Source organism: Telmatherina bonti (genome assembly GCF_933228915.1).
Source record: "Telmatherina bonti genome assembly, chromosome: 19".
NCBI classification, from domain to species: domain Eukaryota; kingdom Metazoa; phylum Chordata; class Actinopteri; order Atheriniformes; family Telmatherinidae; genus Telmatherina; species Telmatherina bonti.
Genome location: NC_136617.1, coordinates 24,172,303 through 24,196,164, shown reverse-complemented (window position 1 = coordinate 24,196,164; position 23,862 = coordinate 24,172,303). Strand labels below are relative to the sequence as shown.

General features: G+C 38.1%; 2 protein-coding genes across 2 annotated transcripts; both read left to right on the top strand.

Annotated features, from left to right (window-relative positions):
* Positions 1–6,589: 6,589 nt before the first annotated feature.
* Positions 6,590–7,943, top strand: LOC306769617 (homeobox protein Hox-A13a; the record flags this gene model as incomplete). The annotated part of the gene is made up of 2 exons (XM_079258289.1): positions 6,590–7,241; positions 7,702–7,943. The coding sequence occupies 2 exons, from the start codon at positions 6,590–6,592 to the stop codon at positions 7,941–7,943; spliced, it is 894 nt and encodes a 297-aa protein (XP_079114415.1).
* Positions 7,944–18,092: 10,149 nt separating this feature from the next.
* hoxa11a (homeobox A11a) lies at positions 18,093–21,036 on the top strand. The gene is made up of 2 exons (XM_079258276.1): positions 18,093–18,879; positions 19,720–21,036. The coding sequence occupies exons 1-2, from the start codon at positions 18,210–18,212 to the stop codon at positions 19,950–19,952; spliced, it is 903 nt and encodes a 300-aa protein (XP_079114402.1). The 5' UTR covers positions 18,093–18,209; the 3' UTR covers positions 19,953–21,036.
* The last annotated feature ends 2,826 nt before the right edge of the window (positions 21,037–23,862 follow it).

Genomic DNA, 23,862 nt, shown 5'->3' with positions numbered 1-23,862 from the left:
GTGGCACAGAGACAAAACTTGATCGACTTTGCCTTTAGACATTTGTTTTAAATGTGTTTTTCTTTGTATGAGTATATCTTGTGTCGGTTATTGTGGGAGCTATTTATTTGTGAAAATTGTACACAAGAGTTTTTGAACTTGTCAGATCATATCCAAGTAGGCATGGGCAGATTCCTTTGTAGACTGAGAAATTCCCTTCTTTTTGGGGGCGGAGTTGGATAACTTGGGCTCTTAAATTCATAAAGGGGGTATATGTGTTGTGTTGGTGCAGCGCCCAGAAGTGGCAAAGATCCCATTACTTTTCTAGAGTTATGTAATGGGTCGTGTCCAGGGCAGATGGGATCTTGTGATCATGCAGAGATAACGACTGGGAGCTTTTGCGCAACAGATGAACGACCTTGCACGTTTACAGTAGTGAAACTTATATTGTGTGGTTGAGATAGTGAAGGACACCAGACAGGTTTGGTAACTTTGTCGAACCTCCGTCGTGCTATCTTAATTTATTTTAAAGTTGTCTTGAAAAAAATAAAGCGCAGTTGGCTCAAATCCCTCACATTCTTGTAGGAGAAGTGCAGTGCAGTTCAGTCTCCAGTGTCTACTTTTGCAGAAGATCAAAAGGGGGAGCTCCCCTCCACGGCAGACACTGCAAAATGCGCCCCTCAGTTTTACTAGCCAGTCCAACTTGAACTTGACCATGGAGCGTGCGCAGTTCGTCTGAAATCCAATCCATTGCCCTGTCACTAGACCAGCAAGTGTGCGTTGCTTAAAGTACGAAAAAAATACTTAAGTGTGTGATGGAATGACACATCAACAGTAGATCTTGGATGCTCACCTCTCATTTGACTGAGGAGGGGGAAAAAAGTTGCCTCCCCTTTGTTATAGAGGCCCCTCCCGTCTTCGTTGCTTCACCTTGGCCTTGAAACAGAATGACGCAGATAGCATAGAGTTAACTCGTTGACCTTGAAATGAAGCAAGTCCCGATGACTATACGGAAGGAAATATCTGTGTTGAAAGGCCCTCTATTTCCTGTCGTTCCTCGCAGCTCCATGTAGCAGATCTCGCCTTATTACGCTAAAAGCTTGTCAAATTTTCGTATTGCTACACTAATTGGGGTGTATATAGGGGTGGTGGGGGAACCAACATTCAACAGTAGCAAGGCAACGCCAGGTGTAAAGCCCTGGCGTTTAGGCAAAGGACTTGCAATTCCTAGTCTGGTCTGGAAGTCCCTGGCATCTTTGAGAAAGGTGATATTTACAAGTCTGTCTGCCTGTTAATGGGCTTTTATTTTTAGAGGATAGCCTACTGGTGTCATTACGTCCACTGTTCCAATGTTTTCTGTGCTACTTTTACGCTGCTGCCAAATGGAGATTCAGACATTTCTGTTCTAATTTCGTATCCTTCCCTTTTTCCAAAAAGAAATTCTAAATCCACAGAAAGAATGGCGATAAAAGCATGTAATGCAACATTTATATATGATGGGGTAGGCATAATACTAATAGAGTGTGTTCGAGGGCCACGATTAAGAAGACATGGTGCTTTTCAGTTGTCTTTTCAGCAGGTTTGGTTGTTATGGTTATATTTTTTAGTATCAGGTTAATTAATGTTAAGTCTGCATCGTGTGAAGCATTCTTTTATTTTTGACCAATGTACAAGGCCTAATAGAAGTGCCCCCACCCCTTCATCCCCCAAGGCAAACATTTTCGTTAAATGGATTAAAAAGCAAAAAAAAAAAAAAAAAAAAAAAAAAAAAAAAAAAAAATTACAAAGTTATTTGGAACTATTTGGTTTATAAAAAAGAGGTATAATTTTACAGCAGGTTTCACAGATTTTCAAGAATGACTACAAATCTAAGAAAAAAAAAAATCCGTGAAAATGGATTTTGCTTGCACGAAGTAAAGCTATGAAGTTAAGACAATGAAGTGTATTAGGATTTTTAAATCAAATATTCTAGATTTTTCAGTAAAATAGCAATTTAAAGCAAAACATTTTGAGGAGCTGCCTTTTGGCAAGAAAGATTTGAAAATATTTTCACATTTTAAGATACTCAATACGAGGAATCCCAAAACGTGTCAACAAAACGGTTGGCTCAGTTTGTTCAGCATTTTCATTGTACAAATGAATAACTAACCTATAAAACACAGCAAGTAAAAAGCTGCATTTAAATCAAGTAGTTTAATTTAACTTTCATGGTTGTTGCAAAAAGATTACATGCATGTGATTTTCTATCTAAAGTGACCTTATAGTAATATTTAATATGCACTGAGAAAAAAAAACACAAAACCTTCATTTGATCACACCTTTGATACTAAACAGTCAAAGGTAACCTGATGGATATGGACGTGAAAATAATTTTATGCAAAAAAAAAAAAAGAAGCAATAATATTAGTTTATATCACATGACAACAACAGCAATTATTATAATAAATTATTATTATAGTTAGAATAACTTAATATTATTATTATCATTATTGTTATTATTATTATTATTATTATTATTATTATTATTATTATTATTATTATTATTACTACTAGTACTACTACTACTAATACTACAGACAACCGATCAACTAAACAATGAACAGTGCCCTTTTGTTACAGAGAACATTTAAAAAATTGATTCAGTGTGATTTTAATAATAATAATAAATTGTTAATCGACTGCTAAAATATCAAATAGAAGACAGGTTTCCTGCTACAAAGATAAAACTTTGTATTCATGGAAGCTTTTTGCCTCTATACTAAAACACCCAACAGATGTTGAACGAAACATTGAGTGAAACAAAGCGCAGACCTTTGTATTTACTGAGGTTCCTGTATGTCATTAAATGAATGTCACATGCAGCTTACAGGCTGTAGCGTTAGCAGCCTGTTAACGCAACCTTTAAGACTTTTGCTGGAGAAACTCAAACTGGGCGAAAATCGCAGCAAATGTCTCAGTCAAATGCACACAAAAAGTAAACTTTGGGAGTGAATTTTGCAGTTAACAGTGGACATCTTGGTGGGGAGTTATCCAAAATGACGTGGCTCAGGGTTTTTTTTTTTTTTTGTTTTTTTTTTTGCAGGCCGTCATAATCAAACTGCAGGCAAGTGTCCAGAAAATATGGAAAAGTCAAGTGTGTCACCGCCCTGGCTCCCTTCTTAGACCACAGGAACATATTGCCTGTGATGCTCTGACAGCTCTTTGACAGCTTTCTACTTAAGCACGTGTCATAAACAAGACTAGGATTAGACTGTAGGTTCTTAGCAGTCCATTTATTTTTCAATTCATATTATTGGGGAAATAAATTTATAGCCATCATAACTTTATATGGACCTTTCCCTGGCTTCAGGCACTGAGGCCGTGAAATAAATGTGCTCTTTCTGATTCAGACTTTGGATGTCAGTATACTGGCCTAACCCTAACCCTATACAAACAAGGGGGTTGAGACTTGATAATGACCTTAGAGAAAAGCCTCCAGGCTGTGCTGCCAAGTCCAAAAGTGGAGTCCAAGAGCACTTTGCGGGAACCTTTAAATGAGGGAGGTCCACACACAAAGGAATCTAAACCTCAGCTGGAATTTTGTTATCTCCACGTGGAATATACAAAAGACAAATTAGCATCTAAATTTAAACTAAATTTTTTTGGTCATTTTGGCATTTTCGTGTCTTCTACAGCTTAATAAGAAGTTACTTGCAGAGCCCACAATGCATTGTGGTGTACATTTGGCGGGCGCGCGCATCTCCTGGGCACTGTTCATTGTTTAGATCTCTTGTCTGGAATGACCACATGTGCGTGCCGACGGCCACCTTGCCGTAGACTTGGAGCTGTTGTTACTACAAGACAATAAAATGAAAAAATGCACTTGGATAAAAACAGAAATGACCACTCTTGAATGCGCACTGCTACAGAATGGTTATAATAGATCGATAGATAACTTAAAGCAGAACAAACCAGGACTCTGCAGTTAATGATTAACGCAGCAGTGTTTATTTTGAAGCCTAATATGCCTGCCTTGACGAAAATGCCAGACAAAGCGCAACAGGCCAAGCCTTGCACTATGACTCATAATTATTGCTGCATGTTGCTGCTGAATGATTTAGTTTCTTTGCCTTTCTTGTTTGATAACGTCAAGATAAAGTCGGACTATTGTGCAGCACAGCGGCAATGTGCATCCTTGTGTTATACCTCAGTAAAAACATACAGTCGTGCTGCATATAAAGGCCGATTTCATTCTGAAATCTTTACCATGACCAACTGCACCTCACGGTCTTCATATATATATATATATATATATATATATATATATATATATATATATATATATATATATATATATATATATATATATATATATATATATATATATATACATGTATATATATATATATACATGTATATATATATATATATATATATATATATATACATATATATATATATATATATATATATATATATATATATATATATATATATAGATAGATAGATAGATAGATAGATAGATAGATAGATAGATAATTGTAGTTATCTACAGCGTCTCAACCTGCACGTAAAATAACCAGCCATAATAAGCAGCGTACTGCATGCAGATGACTGTTATTAAATGATCCCATATAATTTGACTAAATTACATTCAGACCACTTTCGTGTTCTTGTTCTAGATAAATGTGGATCTACAGGCGATGTTACACCATTATGCAAAAACAGCTCCTCCCGTACAGACAACATAAATAACCCATCGACACTTACACGTTTTCTCACTACTACGTACAGTGTACATATTTAGCTTTTTTAAGTACTGGTATGCCCTAAATGACTCAGAATATAAAATATTTAAAAAATAGTAAGGTTTAATAATATCAATGTTGAGTTTATTTGTCTCTTCATTTAAGCAAATTTGATGTTTCAGCGTTTGTGCTGAAATTTTCTGGTATTCCAGTTTGGTATTTAGATGAACAAAACGGAACCCAAACAACTGCAACCGTTTAAAGCATTTGTTGTTTATTTCTAGATCGTTTCTATCAATTTCTTTTCAAGAAGCTATCAAGGTCATACGCAAAAGGACATAGCCATTGGATTGTACTCAGGTGCACTTGCAAATACAATGAAAGCTCCACCAGTTTAATTTCCCCTAAACAGAATAGTCTGAGAACCATGCTGCACTGGACATAAACACAAAGCAGCAGCAGCACACACACATACACACATAGACACACACACGTACTTGTTTTCTCGCTCACACATGCTACACGTCTATCCTGTTCCTTCGGTTTCAGGAATCAAGATGATTTTCACACATATTTGCAAAAAAAACAAAAACAAAACAAAAACAAAAATACCTAAACAAGTAAAAACAAAATCCCTTAAATGCATACACAAGCATCCCGTTTATATTTCCAACACAGGGACACAAAGTTAACGGAACAGTCACGCGAAGTGGCCACAGACCAGCTGGTGAGAAAAAACGGTGGAGAAAAACAGAATGATAGTAAAAGTTAATGTCCTTCAATGGCTTTCATTGGGACAGGAATTCTCACCCTTCTTCCGCTCTTTTCAGGAGCTCAGACAGGCCCTTCAAAGCCTGAATGGTCCGACAGGATGGCTAGACAGCAACTTTCAACTTGACCTTGGCCTCCAGCCGCGTCTACCTCCTATATGTAAAACAAGGCCAAGTCCGGAGCTGTTTCTTTTACTTTGCATATTGAAAATAGACCCGATGTCACGTGTTTAGAGCATTTTCTTAAAATTATGACGTTACATTAGACTTTTATTCATCCGGCATACATAAGCTGGTCTAGAGGTATCAAAGTTATTTCCAGTTTTTACCCCTTTTTATATAGAATATGTGCATCATTTAACCCACTTAAAGTGAATGGACTCATGCTTTTCCATTGAACATCGCACAGACACGGATCATCATGGAACTTACCACGATGGCATGAATCGGAAAGCGACAGATATGTCTATGCAGGTATATTCTGTACTGGAATACTAAATTAAATCTTTTACTAACAGAATATTCTTGTATATATATATTCGTGTTATGAGGTCCAATTCTTACTTTGAGAAGGACAAAGAGGTCGTTTTGCGTGCGTAAAGGCCACGGACTCTTAGCAGAATTAATGAGTAAAAAGCTGAGTCAAGGATGTTTAATAAAAACGTTACTATACTTTTCAATAAACCACTCTGAATCAGTCTAAAAAACATAAAAATTTCAAGTAAATATTTACCATTTGGATGTCTTTATAACTCTGAAGTAGCCTAAGCTAAAATAACATATAAACAGAACACCAGCTTCTTGTATATCTTCTATATAAAATATATAAATACATGATCTTCTTCAGTTCAATCAAGACACAAAACGTTAAATCCTTTGACAGGAACGATAGCCCTACTTCGCCGCATTTTTCTCCATTTAATTATCTGCTGATGTTTACCGTCCCTCTTTGCATAGCCTGGTCACATGACAATGTCTTGGCCAATAACAGCACAACTTCTGCGCTCTTGTGCGCGTCAGAGTGGCTTTACTCCCTGAGAAGCAGTATCTCCTTTTTTCAGTCTCTGGGCTTTTTAAAAAAGAGCCAGAAGCTTCAATGTTGGATGCCGTGCTATGACAACATCACTGCTCCTCCGTCCTCACTGGGTCGACCCGTCGGTGATGTTCCTCTACGACAACGGCGGCGGCTCCGATGAAGTGAGCAAGAACATGGAGGGTTTTGCTGGTGGCAACTTTGCTGCGAACCAGTGCAGGAATCTGATGGCGCACCCAGCGTCTTTGGCACCTAGTACGGCTTACTCATCCAGCGACGTGCCTGCCTCTGGCATTGGCGAACCAGTTAAACAGTGCAGTCCTTGCTCTGCAGCTCAGAATTCATCCAGCGCGTCCCTGCCATATGGGTACTTTGGTTACCCGTGCAGAATGTCGCATCACAGCAGCATTAAATCGTGCGGAGCTCAGCCCCCCACCGCGTATGGAGAGAAATACATGGACACGTCCGCCTCGGGTGACGATTTCACCTCTCGGGCTAAGGAATTTGCTTTTTACCCAACTTACCCTTCAGGTCCATATCAACCTGTTCCCAGTTACCTGGACGTCCCTGTGGTACCTACGATCGGTGCACCCTCAGAGGCCAGACATGAGTCCCTGCTACCCATGGAAAGCTACCAACCGTGGACTCTCGCTACCAATGGATGGAACGGCCAAGTTTACTGCGCCAAGGAGCAGCCTCAGCCTGGACACATGTGGAAATCCTCCATACCAGGTAACCTATTCCTCCTGAATTCAGTCTTCACGTTGACATTTTAGCATGTTAACAGACAGAAGTGCTTGTGTTCTAGTAAATGTCTGCTTTAACCTGCAAAACAAATTGGATTTATTTACCTGAATTAAGCTGTTGGTAGAGGGTGTTAAAATTTCGAAACATACGTAATCTTATTTTAGATTTGTTCTTTTTTCCCCCTAGGAAATTAAAGTGTTTTCCAATAATCGCGTCGCCCACTTAGTATGATTACAAAGATGTTATATTTACCTCCATAATGAGAATTCAGCTAATAATGAAAACAAATCTGGGAAAGTTTAATTTGTGATCAAAGCAGATTAAAATGTGTACTTCAAGTTTTCTTATTCGAAACGAGAGCTAAGACTATAAGATGAACCATAGTGCTGCACCGCATGTGCAAAAGCGACCTGTAACATATTTTGTTTCTGTTTTTCAGACGCAGCGTCTCAAGCCGGAGGAGACTCCGGCTCTTATCGACGAGGAAGGAAGAAGCGCGTGCCGTACACCAAGGTGCAACTGAAGGAACTCGAACGCGAATACGCCGCCAATAAATTTATCACGAAGGACAAAAGGAGGAGGATATCTGCCCAGACCAACCTGTCTGAGAGGCAGGTCACGATATGGTTTCAGAACAGACGCGTGAAGGAGAAGAAAATTGTCAACAAATTAAAACCGATCAGCTAGTTCATTTCTTAGTGTATGGACAAATTAAATGGGAGTTAAACGACAACATACACGTTAATTCACGCCAGGTTGGACACATGGAGTATGACAACAAACTCTCTCATGACTGAACGTGATTCAAATGTATGTAGGCCAAGCAAATAATTTCCCAGAGCCTCTGGAACAAACTTTTCGGGGCCCGTGAAGGCCGGACCCTCCATTTATTTGCTTTTGTTAAATATTGTTAAAGTACTCAGGTGGGAGAGAAGAAAAGCAGTTGGTGTGACGTTTCCCCTTTTCCCTTTGGCATGCTTAGAGTCAAAGCAGGAAAACTGAACCCAGTACAGAAATATGTACTCCACCGAGCAACACCTTTAACAAGAATGATACATTCATAAGAAGTTCCGGTGTTTTGGATTCGGACCTTGGATATGTTAAATATTAATCAACCCCTGCTTCCTTGCTCACGTGCTCAGCTTTTATGAAATTAAGTCTTATCTTATAAATCCGTGTTCTCATTCATATTCCAGTCCATGTTGCAATTCATGTTATAATGCTTAGATAATCCTCCGGGACATGTGTTCATATCTCCTCAATTATAGCTTTTATAATGTGTGCGTATTCACGTGGTTGTACATAAGTATAAAAGTAAAATCAGGCATGATATCAAGGTTGTGTATGAGTCCAGTGTGTCGGTGTTGAAGTTCGTACCAATAAAATATGGACTGTTTGAATTTTATCCAAGTTATGTTAAAGACAGAGCATTTTCATATGACACCATTGTAATATATGCACACATAGCCTCTATTTGTGCCTTTACTTAACGGCCAAGCATTGTATTTTTAAAAAAAAAATTTTTACTCCTGAAAACACAGTCGCTGCATGTGAATAAGTTTCCAATGGACGTGCAGTTATTTTGTTGGAAACCTTACAAAAAAGCTACATAGATATTCTATTTAAAAAATTTTAGAGGTATTGTATCTGAAGGCTCTTTATCCTTCTGGAAGAGGAAAAGAACCAGTTGAAACAGATCTATGGTAAACAGTGGTCTGACATCGCCATCTAGCGACCACTTTGCACTACACGCCAATTTAAACAGTCAAACACTTAAACATCAGTATTCCACATAATAATAATAATAATAATAATAATAATAATAATAATAATAATAATAATAATAATAGTGGCAGATTTGACCAAAACAGGGACCCATACCAAAACACGCAATTAGAACAAGAATAGAAATGTAATTTATTTTATTATAAAATAAATAAACATATACGTAGCACAGAATATATTCCCTTTACTCACTTTCCGTGTCTGTTTGCTGAGGTAGATAAATTAGAGGTTCTTTGTTAAAAGACGCTAAAGTGACTCAGTGGTTATGATTCAAACAAAAGCAGGAGAATTTATTCAACCGAAGTTCACATTAAAACATTTTCTTGAATTTTAAAATGAAAGAACAAAACAAAAGAAACAGACAAAAGACAGCAAACATAAATTTATTTACTTGGCATGTAGTCGATTATGACCTAGTTTAGAATTAGTAATCAGCCTTGGATTTTTTTTTTTTTTATTATTATTATTTTTGTCTTTAATTATGCAAAAATAGCAATACTGAGAAAAAAATGTTTCATGTCTTAGGCTTAAATATAAGTGCACTTTATTTACGTAGTGCTTTTCAACAGCCCAGTTGTGAACAAAAGTGCTTTACATAAGATCAAGTAAGAATTTAAAAACGCACCAGAAAACAAGTCTCCACGAGTTTAAAAAACATCTGTGCGTTTGCACAGGGTATTTGTGAATCATCAAGAAGAAAACGTACTCCTAGCCAGTAGTCTTTAGTTTAAAACTAGATTATATGTATTTAGGTAATCCATCGGCTGTTTGAATTATTGATTTCAATGTGAATTAGCCATATTTTCGCAGGCAAGGTTACTTTTACCGCCGTGATGATAAGTTGAACTTATGTTGACAAAGTATTAGAATTTTAATTTGACAAAAAAGAAGTTGTAGGTAGAGGCTCCTCCGCCGTCTTACAACTAATCAATGCGTACAAACATTTAACATTTGATGAAACATATTTATTAGAGTGACAGATTTTTCCCTTTATCGTTTTTGTTTGTCTTCTTTTCTTTTTGAGAGTTAACGGGTTTCTCTTATTTCAAAGAAAGAGGCTGCATGTTCATTAAATTTGCCATTTACTGTTCAGTTAAAGTCGACGTAGAATCAGAAATGAAACCAAGCCAAACTTCTGCAGTATTTTAATTCATAGTCGGTTGATTCAATTAGTTACGTAACTAATTTTCTGTCTTCATTGAAACTGCTTTATTTATGATTTGTAGCATTTTTGCCTGCAGCTAATCATTTTTAATGACGGATGTGGAAGTATTTATCTCGTTACTAAAAAATAAAATAGCTATGTAGTAAGGATTCATTATTCTGTAAATTCTCATACATAAAGACTACATAGAATATTAGGCTAGTACTGCTAACAATGCTAATAATGCTAATGCTACTACTATTAGGCCTTCTACAAGGCTACTACTACTACTACTACTACTACTACTACTACTGATGATAATATTAGTAATAATAATAATAATAATGATACTGTAATGACTATTAATTATTATTATTATTATTATTATTATTATTATTATTGTTGTTGTTGTTGTTGTTGTTGTTAATGACATAACCCATTATTGTTATAATAATGAGCATATATCAATGTTGTTCAATCGCATTGGTTTAGAACTTCTTCATTAAATAAACACTAAAATTAAAGTAAACATCATACTCCATCGTCATAGCTGCTTTTCATCATTTAAATCGGTTATTAACTTTCTCCTCATAGGCTTACCCCTCTAAAATGTGTCCTCATGTAAAAGCAAAACGGTTTTTTATTCACAACTTCTATTTTTTGTAAAGTAATATCAAGAAAAATGTTTTTTTTTTTTAACAAGTGGTTGAGATGACAGTTAACATAGTAAAAAGAGTGGAATGGTCAAAATGTGAAAAAGTGTCGTAATGGAGGAGCAAACATTTAATTTGACATTGCATACCCAAATCAAATAGTAGCGAAAGTTCAGGCACATTCACTTCCACAATTTATAATGAAATATATTAATAACTTAAAAATATGTTGTAGCTATCTGTAGAGCGTTATCAATTCATGTCTGCTTACAATTCATCATTAGACCTCAGCATTTTTTTTCCATTTTATATATTTCAATGTTTAATGCTTTATGTGAACTGATCTATCAAGCGTTTCAGTTTACACGTTTGTGTATGCTGACTGATGTGAGGGTTTCAGATTCTCTTTCTTTGTTGTGTAAAAAAAAAAACAAATTAGAAAAAGAACTAACAAAATACTGTCAACATCGGAGCACTGGGAACTATTTTCAAATAAATAAAAGCCCACTTAGAAATTTTATGCTCGTGACATGCACGTGGCCGTACATCCGTGAACGTGAAGCTCAGAGCTGCCAGGCTTTTACGTTGTCTGACGTGGGAGCGACAGGGTGCACACGTGCTAAAGAACGGGAAAGAGGAAGTGCAATGTGACTCCTCAGTCAAAAAAAAATGTGTGTGTGTGTGTGTGTGTGTGTGTGTGTGTGAGAGAGAGAGAGAGAGAGAGAGAGAGAGAGAGAGAGAGAGAGAGAGAGAGAGAAATGAAGAGAGAAGGAGATTGGGGGAGTTGCGGAAATGAGGTATCCCAAAGCGGTAGTTTATTGGCTGCGAGGCAGCGTCTCGGATTGTATTGGTTTAGCAACCAAAACAAACCCTGTTAGACCCGCCTACAGCTCGAATAATGTGTGGGTTCAAAGCTCCAGAGCAAAGCGCTCCACCTCCCCCTGCCTGGCATGAGACACTCCTGATTGGTTAGACTGCAGCAGAACCAAACAGAGGGACATAAAGCGCAGTAGTCAACAAATGGATTTTGCTGCCACGCCAAGGAAGTAGTGTGAATTACACTTTACTTTACTGCTCAACTCTATTTAAAACTGATTTGAAAAGAAAAAAGCTTGGCCATTTAGGTCCAGTTTCAAATTAGAAGATGTCAAACCGTATCCTGTTTATCCAAGATTAATCAACCGAAAAAATAGTCGCATTAAAGAAACGTGTTGGACATGCAGTAGCAAGAGCCCATTTCATTTTAATCTCATGGAAAATGTTAGGTTTAAATTAAATAATAATTAAAAAAAAAAAAATGTACGCCAGGTTGCTCCATTTGAAATAATGCAGGCTAGATTTGATAATATTGACCAAAAGGATCAGTGAATGAGGCTAGAATCTCCAGCCATCAGGGTAGTTTGTCTCTCGCCATGCTGCCAGACGCGGGGGATCTCAGGAAGGATCTTTACATTGACCTTCGCTGTCTGTGTAATGGAGGCGAGGCCTTCGGGCGCTCAACAATGTGGCTCTGGTCAAGCTTGACCGCGTGATCGCGAAGATAATCTGGTAGAACTCCATACATACTGCGGCAGACAGAAGCGCATACAAGACCGTGACAAGCGGTCAAATAGAAGCACTTGACCGAGATTATGTGAAAGCCTCCTCCACGTCCCATTCGGCGCCTGATTCATCATCAGACGGGAGTTTCCTGTCGTTAGAATTGCATTTAGATTATCTTAGAATAAGATATCAAATAATTTTACTATGTTCATTCGTTAGGACTTTACAGAGTTCTTAAATCTTATCACTACCCGCATCATGGGCTCCAATGAACCAGATGGCTGTTTGCGAACACATAAAAAGGTACAAATCTTACTATAAATTAAGTTAAAAATTTAAAAAAAAAAAAAAATCAGTTACGCAGACGATTTTGTGCTTTTGTTTAAGTAGATTCTACTTGACCTGTTGGCTAATCCTGAAAGTGTAGCTGTGCAGAGGATATTGTTTTTAAAAAGACGCAGGGATTTGGAGGAACAGTACGCAAAATGGACAGAAAGACAGAAGTAGCCTACTGATTGGTATTCTGATCTTTTTATGCTTAACAAAACAAACAGTTTTAGAGAAGCAGCTATACGCTCTTCACATGATGCTCCGGTCATGCAAGTAGTGTCGTATGTTTTCTTTTTTTTTCTTTTTTTAGTTTAGCCTCTGTCCTCAAAGAGTACAATATCTTACAAGAAAACAACGCACTATGTTTATGAAAGCTTTGCATCAAAAGGTTTAACAACAACAACAAAGGAGGGGCTCGTTTTGGATTTGGACACATGATCAAGTCAGTCTGCGTATTGAATGTATCTGAAATACTTGCAGTATTTGTGTCAGACCATCTAATTTGACTGCATATATTTACATAGCTCTAATCATAAAGATTAAAAAAATCAGTTTTGTGCAATGTAACATGTTGTGTAAAAGCTATTGGCCTTTTTTTTTTTCAGTTTTTTAAAATAACCAGTACGATTATCAAATATTTGGTTTTGGCATTATTTTTTCCCTTTTTTTTAAGAAATATAAATAGATATAAAGGGAAAAACACAAAATCCTATTTTTGCTTTAAAAGTGTATTAGAAGTCTAAACGCAGATGCCTAAATCAGACTATTTTTAATGTAGTTACGACATGTTGACTTTTGTTTTGTTGTTTGTGTTTTTGAGCAGGAGAAAAAAAAATAGCAGACATCTAAGTGGACTTATACTAGACTTATCAACTACTTATACTTTATGCTCTATAATTCCACCAGCCATTAAAAAAGTGCAGCGGGATTATCGGGTGCCGACTGTTTGGTTTCTTTTCAAATGAAGTTGAAACTTTAGGCTATAGTTATATTTTCTATTTCCTGTTGTAAATGTCCATTTATTCCACTGCTGAAGCCAGTTGATATTTCTTTGTCCAGGCGCCTTGTTTCCCAGAATAGCCTTCACCACCTAACTCAGCAGCATGTTTCCCCTGCTTTGCCACCGGTGCTCCAGTTGACCGTGGCCCCAGTTATGTCGTCGCCATCCACATCGGCTCACAGTTCTGTCACCTGTGGATAAACCAGGAGTTGCTGGTTTAATCACCTTTAAATGTATTGATAGATTAGGAATTCTTCATTTTTCGGCAGCTAGATGTGAGCTCTGGTTGTGTCACGTTTCGCTCTGATGGTTTTATAATCACCAGCAACTTGAAAACGGCTGCATCCTGCAGACGGTGTCAACAGTCTAATTAAAATTCAAGTTCAACAACATTTTCAGATATTTATACATGCGATACTTTATATACAAAATGTGCATGCAAGGCTACAAGGTGATTTGAAACATTTTTAGAATAAAATCCCGCTATTCACCAGGTAGTTTTGTTAGCAGAACAAAATTTTGCCATATTTGCACATGGCAACATTCTAAAATTTCATGTTCAGTGACAACATATAAAAGTCTTCTGTTCATGAAAATATGAAAATGTGCTCCGTAAAAGTTCACATTTTGCACCAATCTCCCTGTGTTGCCACCTCGCTTGTATGTCGGCCTCCTCTTCGGCGCTCAATAACGACAGTAAGATCAAGAATCGAGTCAAAAGAAGCTTTGACTTGCAGGTGTGGTGGCCTATTTTTCAACCATAAAATGAAAACAAAAAACAGGCTGTAGTAAAGCTGTGGGGCTGTATTATTTAACTTGAAGGCTGAAACTACAGGAGGTGTCTGCAAGAGACTGAATGCTCCTATTTAGCCTATTCACAGCGGTTAGGCCTACCTGCGTGGGGTTAAACTGTACTTTAGGATAACACTTGATTGTTTACATTTTGTCTGAGAGTGGTTTATTGACCAAGGACAAGGAAATACAAATAGCATCCCCCTTTTTACAAGAACATTGCTTATATTGCTTTTTCTCTTTCATAATATATAACAATTCTGAATTTGAAATCTTTTTTAAGTAATCCAAAAATGGAAATGTTATAATTAAAATAAAAAACAGGTCCAGTTTGTTTCTTGAAGCTGTGCCTGTGCTTCAACGCACAAATAGAAAGGCAGGTTTAGGGGGAGAAAACAATGTCACTGAGTAAATACACTGATTTGTCTATCTTGGTGTGCAATATCCTGAACAGTCTCCTTTGGTTATTTATTAACAAAAATTCCCAAGTGTCTCTCGGCGACATGATGAAAATGTTTTAACAATTTCTTCATAATATTATTGAAGTACCATCATTTTTTTAGTGCAATTCTTTAAGGCATTCAAATAAAACAAATCTTTAGGGGCAAATATTTATATATATATATATATATATATATATATATATATATATATATATATATATATATATATATATATATATATATATATATATATATATAATATCTGTATGAGTGTGAAGGTGAAGTTCAGTTTTCCCCCTTTGCATTCAGACTCGCACTATCAATCCAATCTTGTAACCTTAAGCCTGATTAGATGCAAAGGCAATTAGAAGAACTTCATCCGGGGCACAGGGCCCTTTACTCTATGTGAAAGGACACTCTCCCTCCCCCGAACTTGAAGTCGACCGTACAGACAAAGCTTTGGCTTTGAAAGAATGCAGCACCAGACTGAAGTTCTGCTGACCAAAAACAGCACCAGATTGCTGGCAATGGGACCCGCACAACCACAATATTTAACTAACAAAACACATTATCTTAAATGGAAACACTGATTTGGTTGTTTTTCGTGTGTGTATGCGATTTTTCTCTTATGTTTTAATCAATGAAACTTCTAATCGTTTCTAGCTTTTGTAGTGAGGAAAAACTTATTTATTTTAAAAAGAAATCTTACCTTGGTTATGTATAGAGAAATGTTTATATGTAACTAAAATTCCCCCAGCCGCTGACATTTTATTCCGCGTAGGTGGCGACTTCCTATCACGCTTGGCCAGTTTTGTGGTGTCTGTCTGGCTTGGGGGAAAAGGCGCAGTAGAATACTATAGCAGCTATAAAAACGCAGGTCTTTGCAGAGCTGGCTTTGGTTTTCCTGGGCATCCTGTCCTCAATTACAGCTTAAAAGCTTCAGCTCAACTCGTAGAATTTGTCTGGATTGACAGAGAGGCGGGGCGTGTGGTCGCAAAGACACTCAGCTTGTTTGTGTCCCTACAATTTATCTAGATAAAATAGTGTGTAAGCAGGACGGTTTATATCACACGCTGCGTCTTTTACCATGTTTTGATACACTCACAGGCCGCTGGTTGGTGGTCTTGTAGTATTAGTTTGGGTCAAGCTAGTGTTTCATATGTGCCATCAGGAGAACTCTCATGTGCATGTCAGGCTGTCGGGTTAGACCAGCCGCGGCGATCTTAATCCGAGCTCAGGTCTCTCGTTCACAGCATATTAGAGTCAGGTTGCAGCCTCTCTAAAAAGGGCTACATGGTGGCCTCTGAGCAGAACACCGGGGAATGTGCTGTGTGGCATGTTTATCAAATCAAATAGCAGAAATACATACATTTAGTAGAGTGAGGAAAAAACAACAACAATAATAAAACACCCAACCATTTTATTTGACTAAAGTTGAAATAGGCTATTTTCACCCACAAATCTCAATAAATGCCCTATTTTTAATTTATCCCACAAGGGCATTCAGAATATTCATTTTCATGGCAAAACGACAGATTCCCAAGAAGAGATGTTGCAATTATGTTAGTTGTGACTATAAAATACACCTGCAGCCGTTGTACAGCTATGCAACAATTGAACAGTTTATAAACAGTACTTTACCTTTGATTTATTTATGTATGTATGTATAAGACATGCGTGTTAGGTTAATTGCTGTCGTTAATTGATCACTTTTCACATGTAAGTCACTTTGGATAAAAGCGTCTGCCAAATGGCTGTAGAATGTATTACTTTTTTAGGAAGGGATGCGGGTGGATGTCGTGGGGATGAAAAGAAAATAATAAGCCAATATAAATGATCGTTTTAACAAATCATAAAATCAAGAGGATGATTTCTAGAAATATTCTTTTCGCTATTTTTCTACATTTTAATCCACAGTTTTGAATAAAACGCAAAATAGCCGTGCGTAAAAATGGGGCAGACTTTTGGAGCGGTCGGTGGATTCATAAAATGTTACTTTGAAGAAGAACAGAGCTGCGGGATGTGTGGTGTTTTGTTTTGTTGTTTTTTTTAAGAAAGAAAAGAAATATTTAAAAAAAAATACAGCATCAGTACTGATCAGACTTCAGTGTCAGACATTACACTTTACCATTTAGTTATGGCATATTTTTCTTAAAATAATAAACTGTTTTTTTTATTATTACTTTTTGTCTGACGATAACGTAGCATATAACATAGCTTAAACCTATAGAAAATACGTAAAATTAAGATTAAAGACAGTATTTTTATATTATAAAGTTTAACATGCACTCTTAAGTTCATCGTTATGAGCTTGTTTCTGCTGACATCTAACAACGGCATAGCCTGCTAAGATTTCAGTTTGGTCTGGTACTGATACTAACACAAGGCTTAGTCCAGTTTAAACATTAGTCGCTACTTTGAACATGACCCTGATAAACAAATGCTCACTCAGCCAAATGCTATGTTGTAAAACTACCAGTTGACGATGACCCTAAAAGCAGCTTTTAGAAGTAAACTCTTGTGTTCTTCCTCCAACTCAGGTCTTTTGTGCGCACAATGATGCTGGTTTTAGTTATTGTTATTTTCAAGTATGGTTGAGACGTTTGCATACAGATCATGCAGAATATTTTGGTCGTTTACAAACTGCAAATGTTAATTTAGAACAGAGAAAAATAAGGTATATAACCTACGTAAAATGACAACTAACAAATTCTTTTCTTTTTATAATGACACAAATCAGTAGTTGAGTATTTAAGTAAAAAGATTAAGCCATGGGAAACTGTTCTAACATTATTTAGAAAGTTAGGTTTTAAGCAGTGCTTCTTTCATAAGACGCATTATGTAGTTATGTGTTTCCCTCTTGTGACTGAGTTGCATGCTAAGGAATTCATTTTAATTCGCCATCGCGATAAACCACCAATGTCAAGCTTCAGGACACACAGCAGTCATGTCTCTTACACTCCTACACACTCTTTCTCTTTCTGAAGCATACACACCCGCAGCCAGGCACGCGCGCGCGCACGCACACACACGTACTCACACAAACACAGCTTGAAAAATCTGTCAATTTCTGCCGCGTGGTCACGTGTCCTCCTCCTCAGTGGAGTGGATGGAGATGGCTCTCCACGTCAGCTTACGTCTCAAAATTTCTGCTTAGCGAACCTGCTCCAAAGAGGCAGGAGGCACGGCGCTTCAGAGCCATGTTCAGGGCGGGTATAGAGGAATCAAACCCCAGGATAGAGTTATAGAAGTGGCTGGATTACGATGATGGATTTTGACGAAAGGGTCCCCGTCGGATCAAACATGTATTTGCCCAGTTGTACTTATTATGTGTCGGCGGGGGCTGATTTCTCCGGTCTTCCCTCATTTTTATCCCAGACCCCGTCCACACGCCCCATGACATACTCGTACTCCTCTAACCTACCGCAGGTCCAACCCGTCAGAGAGGTGACATTCAGGGACTATGCAGCCATTGATGCGTCCGGTAAATGGCCGCACCGAGGGAACTTAGCCCAGTGCTACCCCAGCGCAGAGGACATGGTGCACCGGGACTGTCTGTCGGCGCAAACCGCCGTCGTGGGGGATATGTTTGGCAAAAACAGTCCTGCAGCCGCCGCTGCCGCGTACCACCACCACCACCACCACCACCACCATACGGGCGCTGGCTCCTCTGCCACCAATTTCTACGGGAATGTGGGTAGAAATGGCGTGTTACCACAAGCTTTCGACCAGTTTTATGAGACGGCGTACGGGAACACGTCGGAGAGCTCTTCCACACATGCCTTCTCAGGAGACAAAACAGCGATCAAGCAGCCTAGTTCTGCGCCGGAGCAAACACCATCTTGCCGGGACACCGAAGCAAAGGAGCAGCGAGATGAAACGAGCAGCCCAGAGTTATCTTCCGGCAACAATGAGGAGAAATCCAGCAACAGCAGTACGTATTAAAGTCAGCGCCTTGGTTATGAGACAAAGTTTGCAATCTTGCGCGCCGCTGTTAAAATTTTTATATGCTGTTTTATAAGCATATAAGGTTTATAGAGGGCCTGTGGACCCCCCCACCCCCAACAAAACTTTGTTATAAACTGCAGGATCACGTGTTTGGAATTGAAATTGGCCGTGAAAGACAGCAAGCCGGTGATTTTTTTTTCTGTAGCACTCCCTAACATTTCCATAGAGCACAAAGTTAGTATGAACACGGCTTCTTCCACAGAGCCGAGTTACTTCCTTTTATTACGAACGTGCTTGTTTCACGCTTTCTTTGCGTTAAAAGAGCCCTTGCATGTAATGAGGGTGGTGCCTGTGTTTTAAGGTTTAGCACACGAGCTCTGCTGTTAAAGCTATCATAGTTTGTGTTCCCACCTGTACATTTCCCCCTTTATGTCTTCTATAAAGAAAAAAAAAAAACCTAAAACATTATTTTCATGCAAAATGTCTCATGGAGCACCATCTCATTTACTGTAGTTGTTAGTAGCTTGTACTTTAAAGTGAGCTGGCTTTCATTTGCTGGAAAAGGTCAAAGCCCAAGTGTATTGTCTACTGAGCCAGCTTCAAATGGTCTGGTCTTTCCAGTTGTGATATAACACCAGGACACATGACAGTTGAAATGTTGAAATGGGAAATATGTTACTAATGCTTTATGTAGAAGGAAATCCGCTAATGCGTAATATGGGTAACATCCAAGGCATATAAATCTTTTCTTTACCATAGTCATGGCTAATTACACATGTGTTGGTTTTCTGATCCAGTGTTCTTTTTCATTTCTTTTATCTTCCAGGTGGACAGAGGACTCGCAAGAAAAGGTGCCCTTATTCCAAATATCAGATAAGAGAACTTGAAAGAGAATTCTTTTTCAGCGTGTACATAAACAAGGAGAAAAGGCTGCAACTGTCTCGGATGCTAAACCTCACCGACCGACAAGTAAAGATTTGGTTCCAAAACCGTCGCATGAAGGAGAAGAAACTGAACAGAGACAGATTACAATATTATACGTCTAATCCTCTGCTTTAGAAAAACAGAACAACCCCTTGCCACAGCTTCGGCAGTCCCCTGCTGTGGGACTGGTTACGTTTACAGACTGACTCTTTCCAGTGTACTTTGCGTACCACAATGGCCGCGACAGCAGCAATAACACTGCTCAATGGGTTAATTTCAAGTTCGAGGACAACAGTTTTCAGTCATAAGAAATTGCCTTGAACTGAAACATTCTGGTGACTTTGATTTCAGCGCACAGCTTGGGAAATGTAAAAACTGTTTTCTCACCATGACTGTGTATTTGCAAAGGCCCTTGTTAATATAATGTGAGGCGCAAAGCCTTGCTTATTTTCCTTTAACGCGGGCGAAAAGAAAAGGAATAATAAAAAGATAAACAAATAAATAAATAGCAGTCAAAAATGACTGCTGTTGTGTATTTTGTAATCAAAACTTATATTTGATTTTTGTTTTTGTCTGTTAAAAATCATAAAAGTGTTGGATGTAGGCGAATATGTGAATTGCTATATGGCTAATCGTATCGATATTGGTGTGACCAAAAACAAATGAGTCCGTACAAATGAGAATGATGTGTTTCTGTTTTGTGTGCTTATTTATTTTGTAGCCATTCGTTTACTATCTCCTTTAACGCCACGGTTTCTACTTCACTATTAAAGGCAGGGTTTGTGGTGTCGATGTTGAGTATAAGGTGACCTCAAAGCCAGCTTTTGTTGTCTGTCGTGTTGCCTGCAGAATGAGGGCTTACTATTTTTGGTATTGCGTATCTTTCAATGCTTAAATCCAGGCTCTCTATTTCATATTTCGAAAACAGACAGTGGAGTATTGATCATGCAGGCCAAACCAGAAAGATAAGCTTGTCCACTGGATCCGTGTGAAGTCGCACTGAGGTACACGCCCAGCACATTCACACAGGTGAAGGTTATTTATGCAGCGGACCTATCGGGTCTGATATTGATGACAAAATATTGTTATTATTATTTTATAATTCGTAATCAATGGATATTTGCAGTCGGCGAAAAGCTAAAATCTGAGTTTTGCTGTCAGGACAAGGCTGGTCAGGGTCATTGCATTGAATCAATTGCTTGGTATGTCCAAATTATTGTGTATTATACTATCTTTCAAAATAATAATAAAAAAATAAAATAAAATAAAAAAAATCAAAGGAATACCGAAAATCAACTTACTAAAGTCGTGGTCACTGTTTTATTTTGGAATCATTTTCTTCTTTCCATGTCGACTTAGTTTTGTCGTGCTGTACTAATCCAATGTGAAACATTTAACGCACATCAACACATTGAACACAAGCAACACATACTTACAGTTAAAATGGTAGCAAGTTGGTTAACATGAAAACAAACAAACAAAAAAAATAACAAACAACACAGATGAAGTAAAAATAAGATGAAAATTGTATATCTAAATTGAGAACTATTCAACCACAGAGACACAAACAAGCAAATATAATTCGTATTTAGATTAATAAATTAACATTCTAAATGTAAATAAAACAAAAAAGATGCCAGTTCTTTTAGAATAATATAAAAAAGTGGAGTGTAAATATATTTGGAGTTAATTTAGTGATTTGAAAGCTGTTCATCTTCACACTAAATAATGTCTGTATTAATGCGCCTGTTTCAGTATTTTGGGCGTTTTAACATGTCTGCAATTCCAACTAAAGGATTTTGCTTTGGGTGTACGTAGATTCACCTTTATTCATACAAACAAACAAACAAAAAACAAACGCACTTTGACTAAACAAGCACATTTCAGCCGGTTTGTTTTCTAACAAGTTCTCTATGAATATTTCTGTGTCTCTGTGCGTGCAAGCTGTCATTTTGCTGACGGGCTTTGGAAACACTCCTTCAACAGCAGTCTCCTTTGGCGAGGGTCGCCATATTTGCTGTTGTTATCATTGTGTTTATGAGAGCTGGCCGCAGCGCATTGGCGTTCATATATGACAGTCAAAAGGGCCATAAACGCGGGGAGAGAGGCTGAAGTTTATGGTTGCCTCTCTCTGCCATAGTCCGGCCTTGCCTTGCGCATCCTTTACTGCGCGCTGGAATTCCGTCCCTAATTACGGGACATCCTCCCCGTTGCCGCAGCAACGCTACCATAAAAGCTGTCTGAGAGTCTGGAGCATTTGTACAATTGGAGTGCAGTGCAATAAACCGTCTGAGACCCAAGGTTATTAACTGTGTTACCAAGGAGGCGACAGCAACGGCAGGGAGAGGACGCATAGGAAGAGTCGCTGCTCGCTGGCTGCTTCAACTTCATTTAAGAGGCTTTCCCCCCTCATGTAGTTTATCCACCTCAAATCAGTTCTCTGGAGATGGCTGCTCTGAAGATTTGGCTCTCCGACCACCGGGTGGCGCTGTTGGTACCAAAGTCATGGCCTTGGATCTCGTAGTCTCCAAGATCACTTGAAATGGACACAGGTAAAAGCTCCCACGACACCTCTGTCTTTGCATAGTTTGCTATGCGCAAAACAAATATTTGCACATAGAATCATTAGAGTAATCATTTGCTTTGTTTATAAAAGGGGTGTTTTGTGTCTAGTTTCCACATTTTCTTTTGGTGCCCATGTGGGTAGAAAAAGTCTTCCTGAAGGCCTAATAAGGCAACACGTGTATGCCAAGAGTTCATGCTGCATGTGCTATTCATTTTGCTGAGCAAGAGCTTTTTTAAACAGTTTAAGTATAGCATAGTCGCCGTGTACGTGCAGAGTTCTGCAACCCAGTCCAACCACTAATGTTTTGGATTTTGGAAAATCCCTCTTAATTAACATAAATGGGCACATTGGCTGTCTCAACTATACAGTAAAAAAGTGGTGTGCAGGGAACAAAACAAATTATTTAATTTTTCAGACGCCAGTGCATCTCATTTTAAATCACAGCATGTGACTTTTGTGCTCAATCAACTCCCTCTTTAAAGAATCCACTGGAACCATTTGACGCACATCCAAAACACATTAGTCTCTGCGGCTGCCAAACAGTATCTAAAAGAGGTTATTAAGGGGGTCGATTTGGTTATGATAGAGTAACAATTGCGTCTCCCTTTCCTTCCTGTCATAGACACACAGCTGAACTTTACCTAATCCGTGTCAGTTCAAAAGGCGAGTGGCGATTCTTGCCCAGCCTTTCTCTCCTTTGTCTCTCGTGAAAAATAAATGCTTCCGCTGAATGTAATAAAACGCCGCATTATTGTTCATAACTGCACTCAGGACGAACATGATACGACTCAAACGGCCTCTTCGGCCACGATTAAATGGGCCTGATCAAAGCTAGTGGTCACAGTAAAGTGTTTGCAGGATATAATAGCTGGGCAGCTGTGAAAATGAAGATTTAATAGCTACAATTAATAACTGTAACACATATCAATATCGATAGGCCCTCCTGTGCTAGTTCAGCATCATGAAGTGTGCAGACCAAATGCAGACCAAAAGAACTTAATATGGGCACACATTATTAATCGATGTATTTAGTTTCCTTTCAGGATCATATGTCCCACAAGGAAAGGGTCGCTGTGGGGAAAAGTAAAGAGGCTTTGAAGCTAATATTATTTTATCTGTAGCCCATCTACTGATCTTACAATTTGCTATGCATTTTATATTTTCTGGAGAAGTTGCTAAACAGATTGCGCGCAAGATATTTTCTTTAAATCCTCTCCACTTCAGATACTTTTCCAAAATTTCAATAAGGTTTTATAAAGCGGTTATTACGAATTTAAATACATGTAAACGATCCACAACCAATTCTGTTTATTATAATAACTTGGAGTAGCCTGCTTGCTCTTGGAGCGGTAGTGATTGACAAATGTCCACCGTCGGAAAGAAAAAAGCAAAGCAAAACAAAACTAACTGAACATAATGCGCGTAAATGAGCTCTCAGTGACAGGATTCCGAAACCTAAATTGCCTCAATTTATGAAAT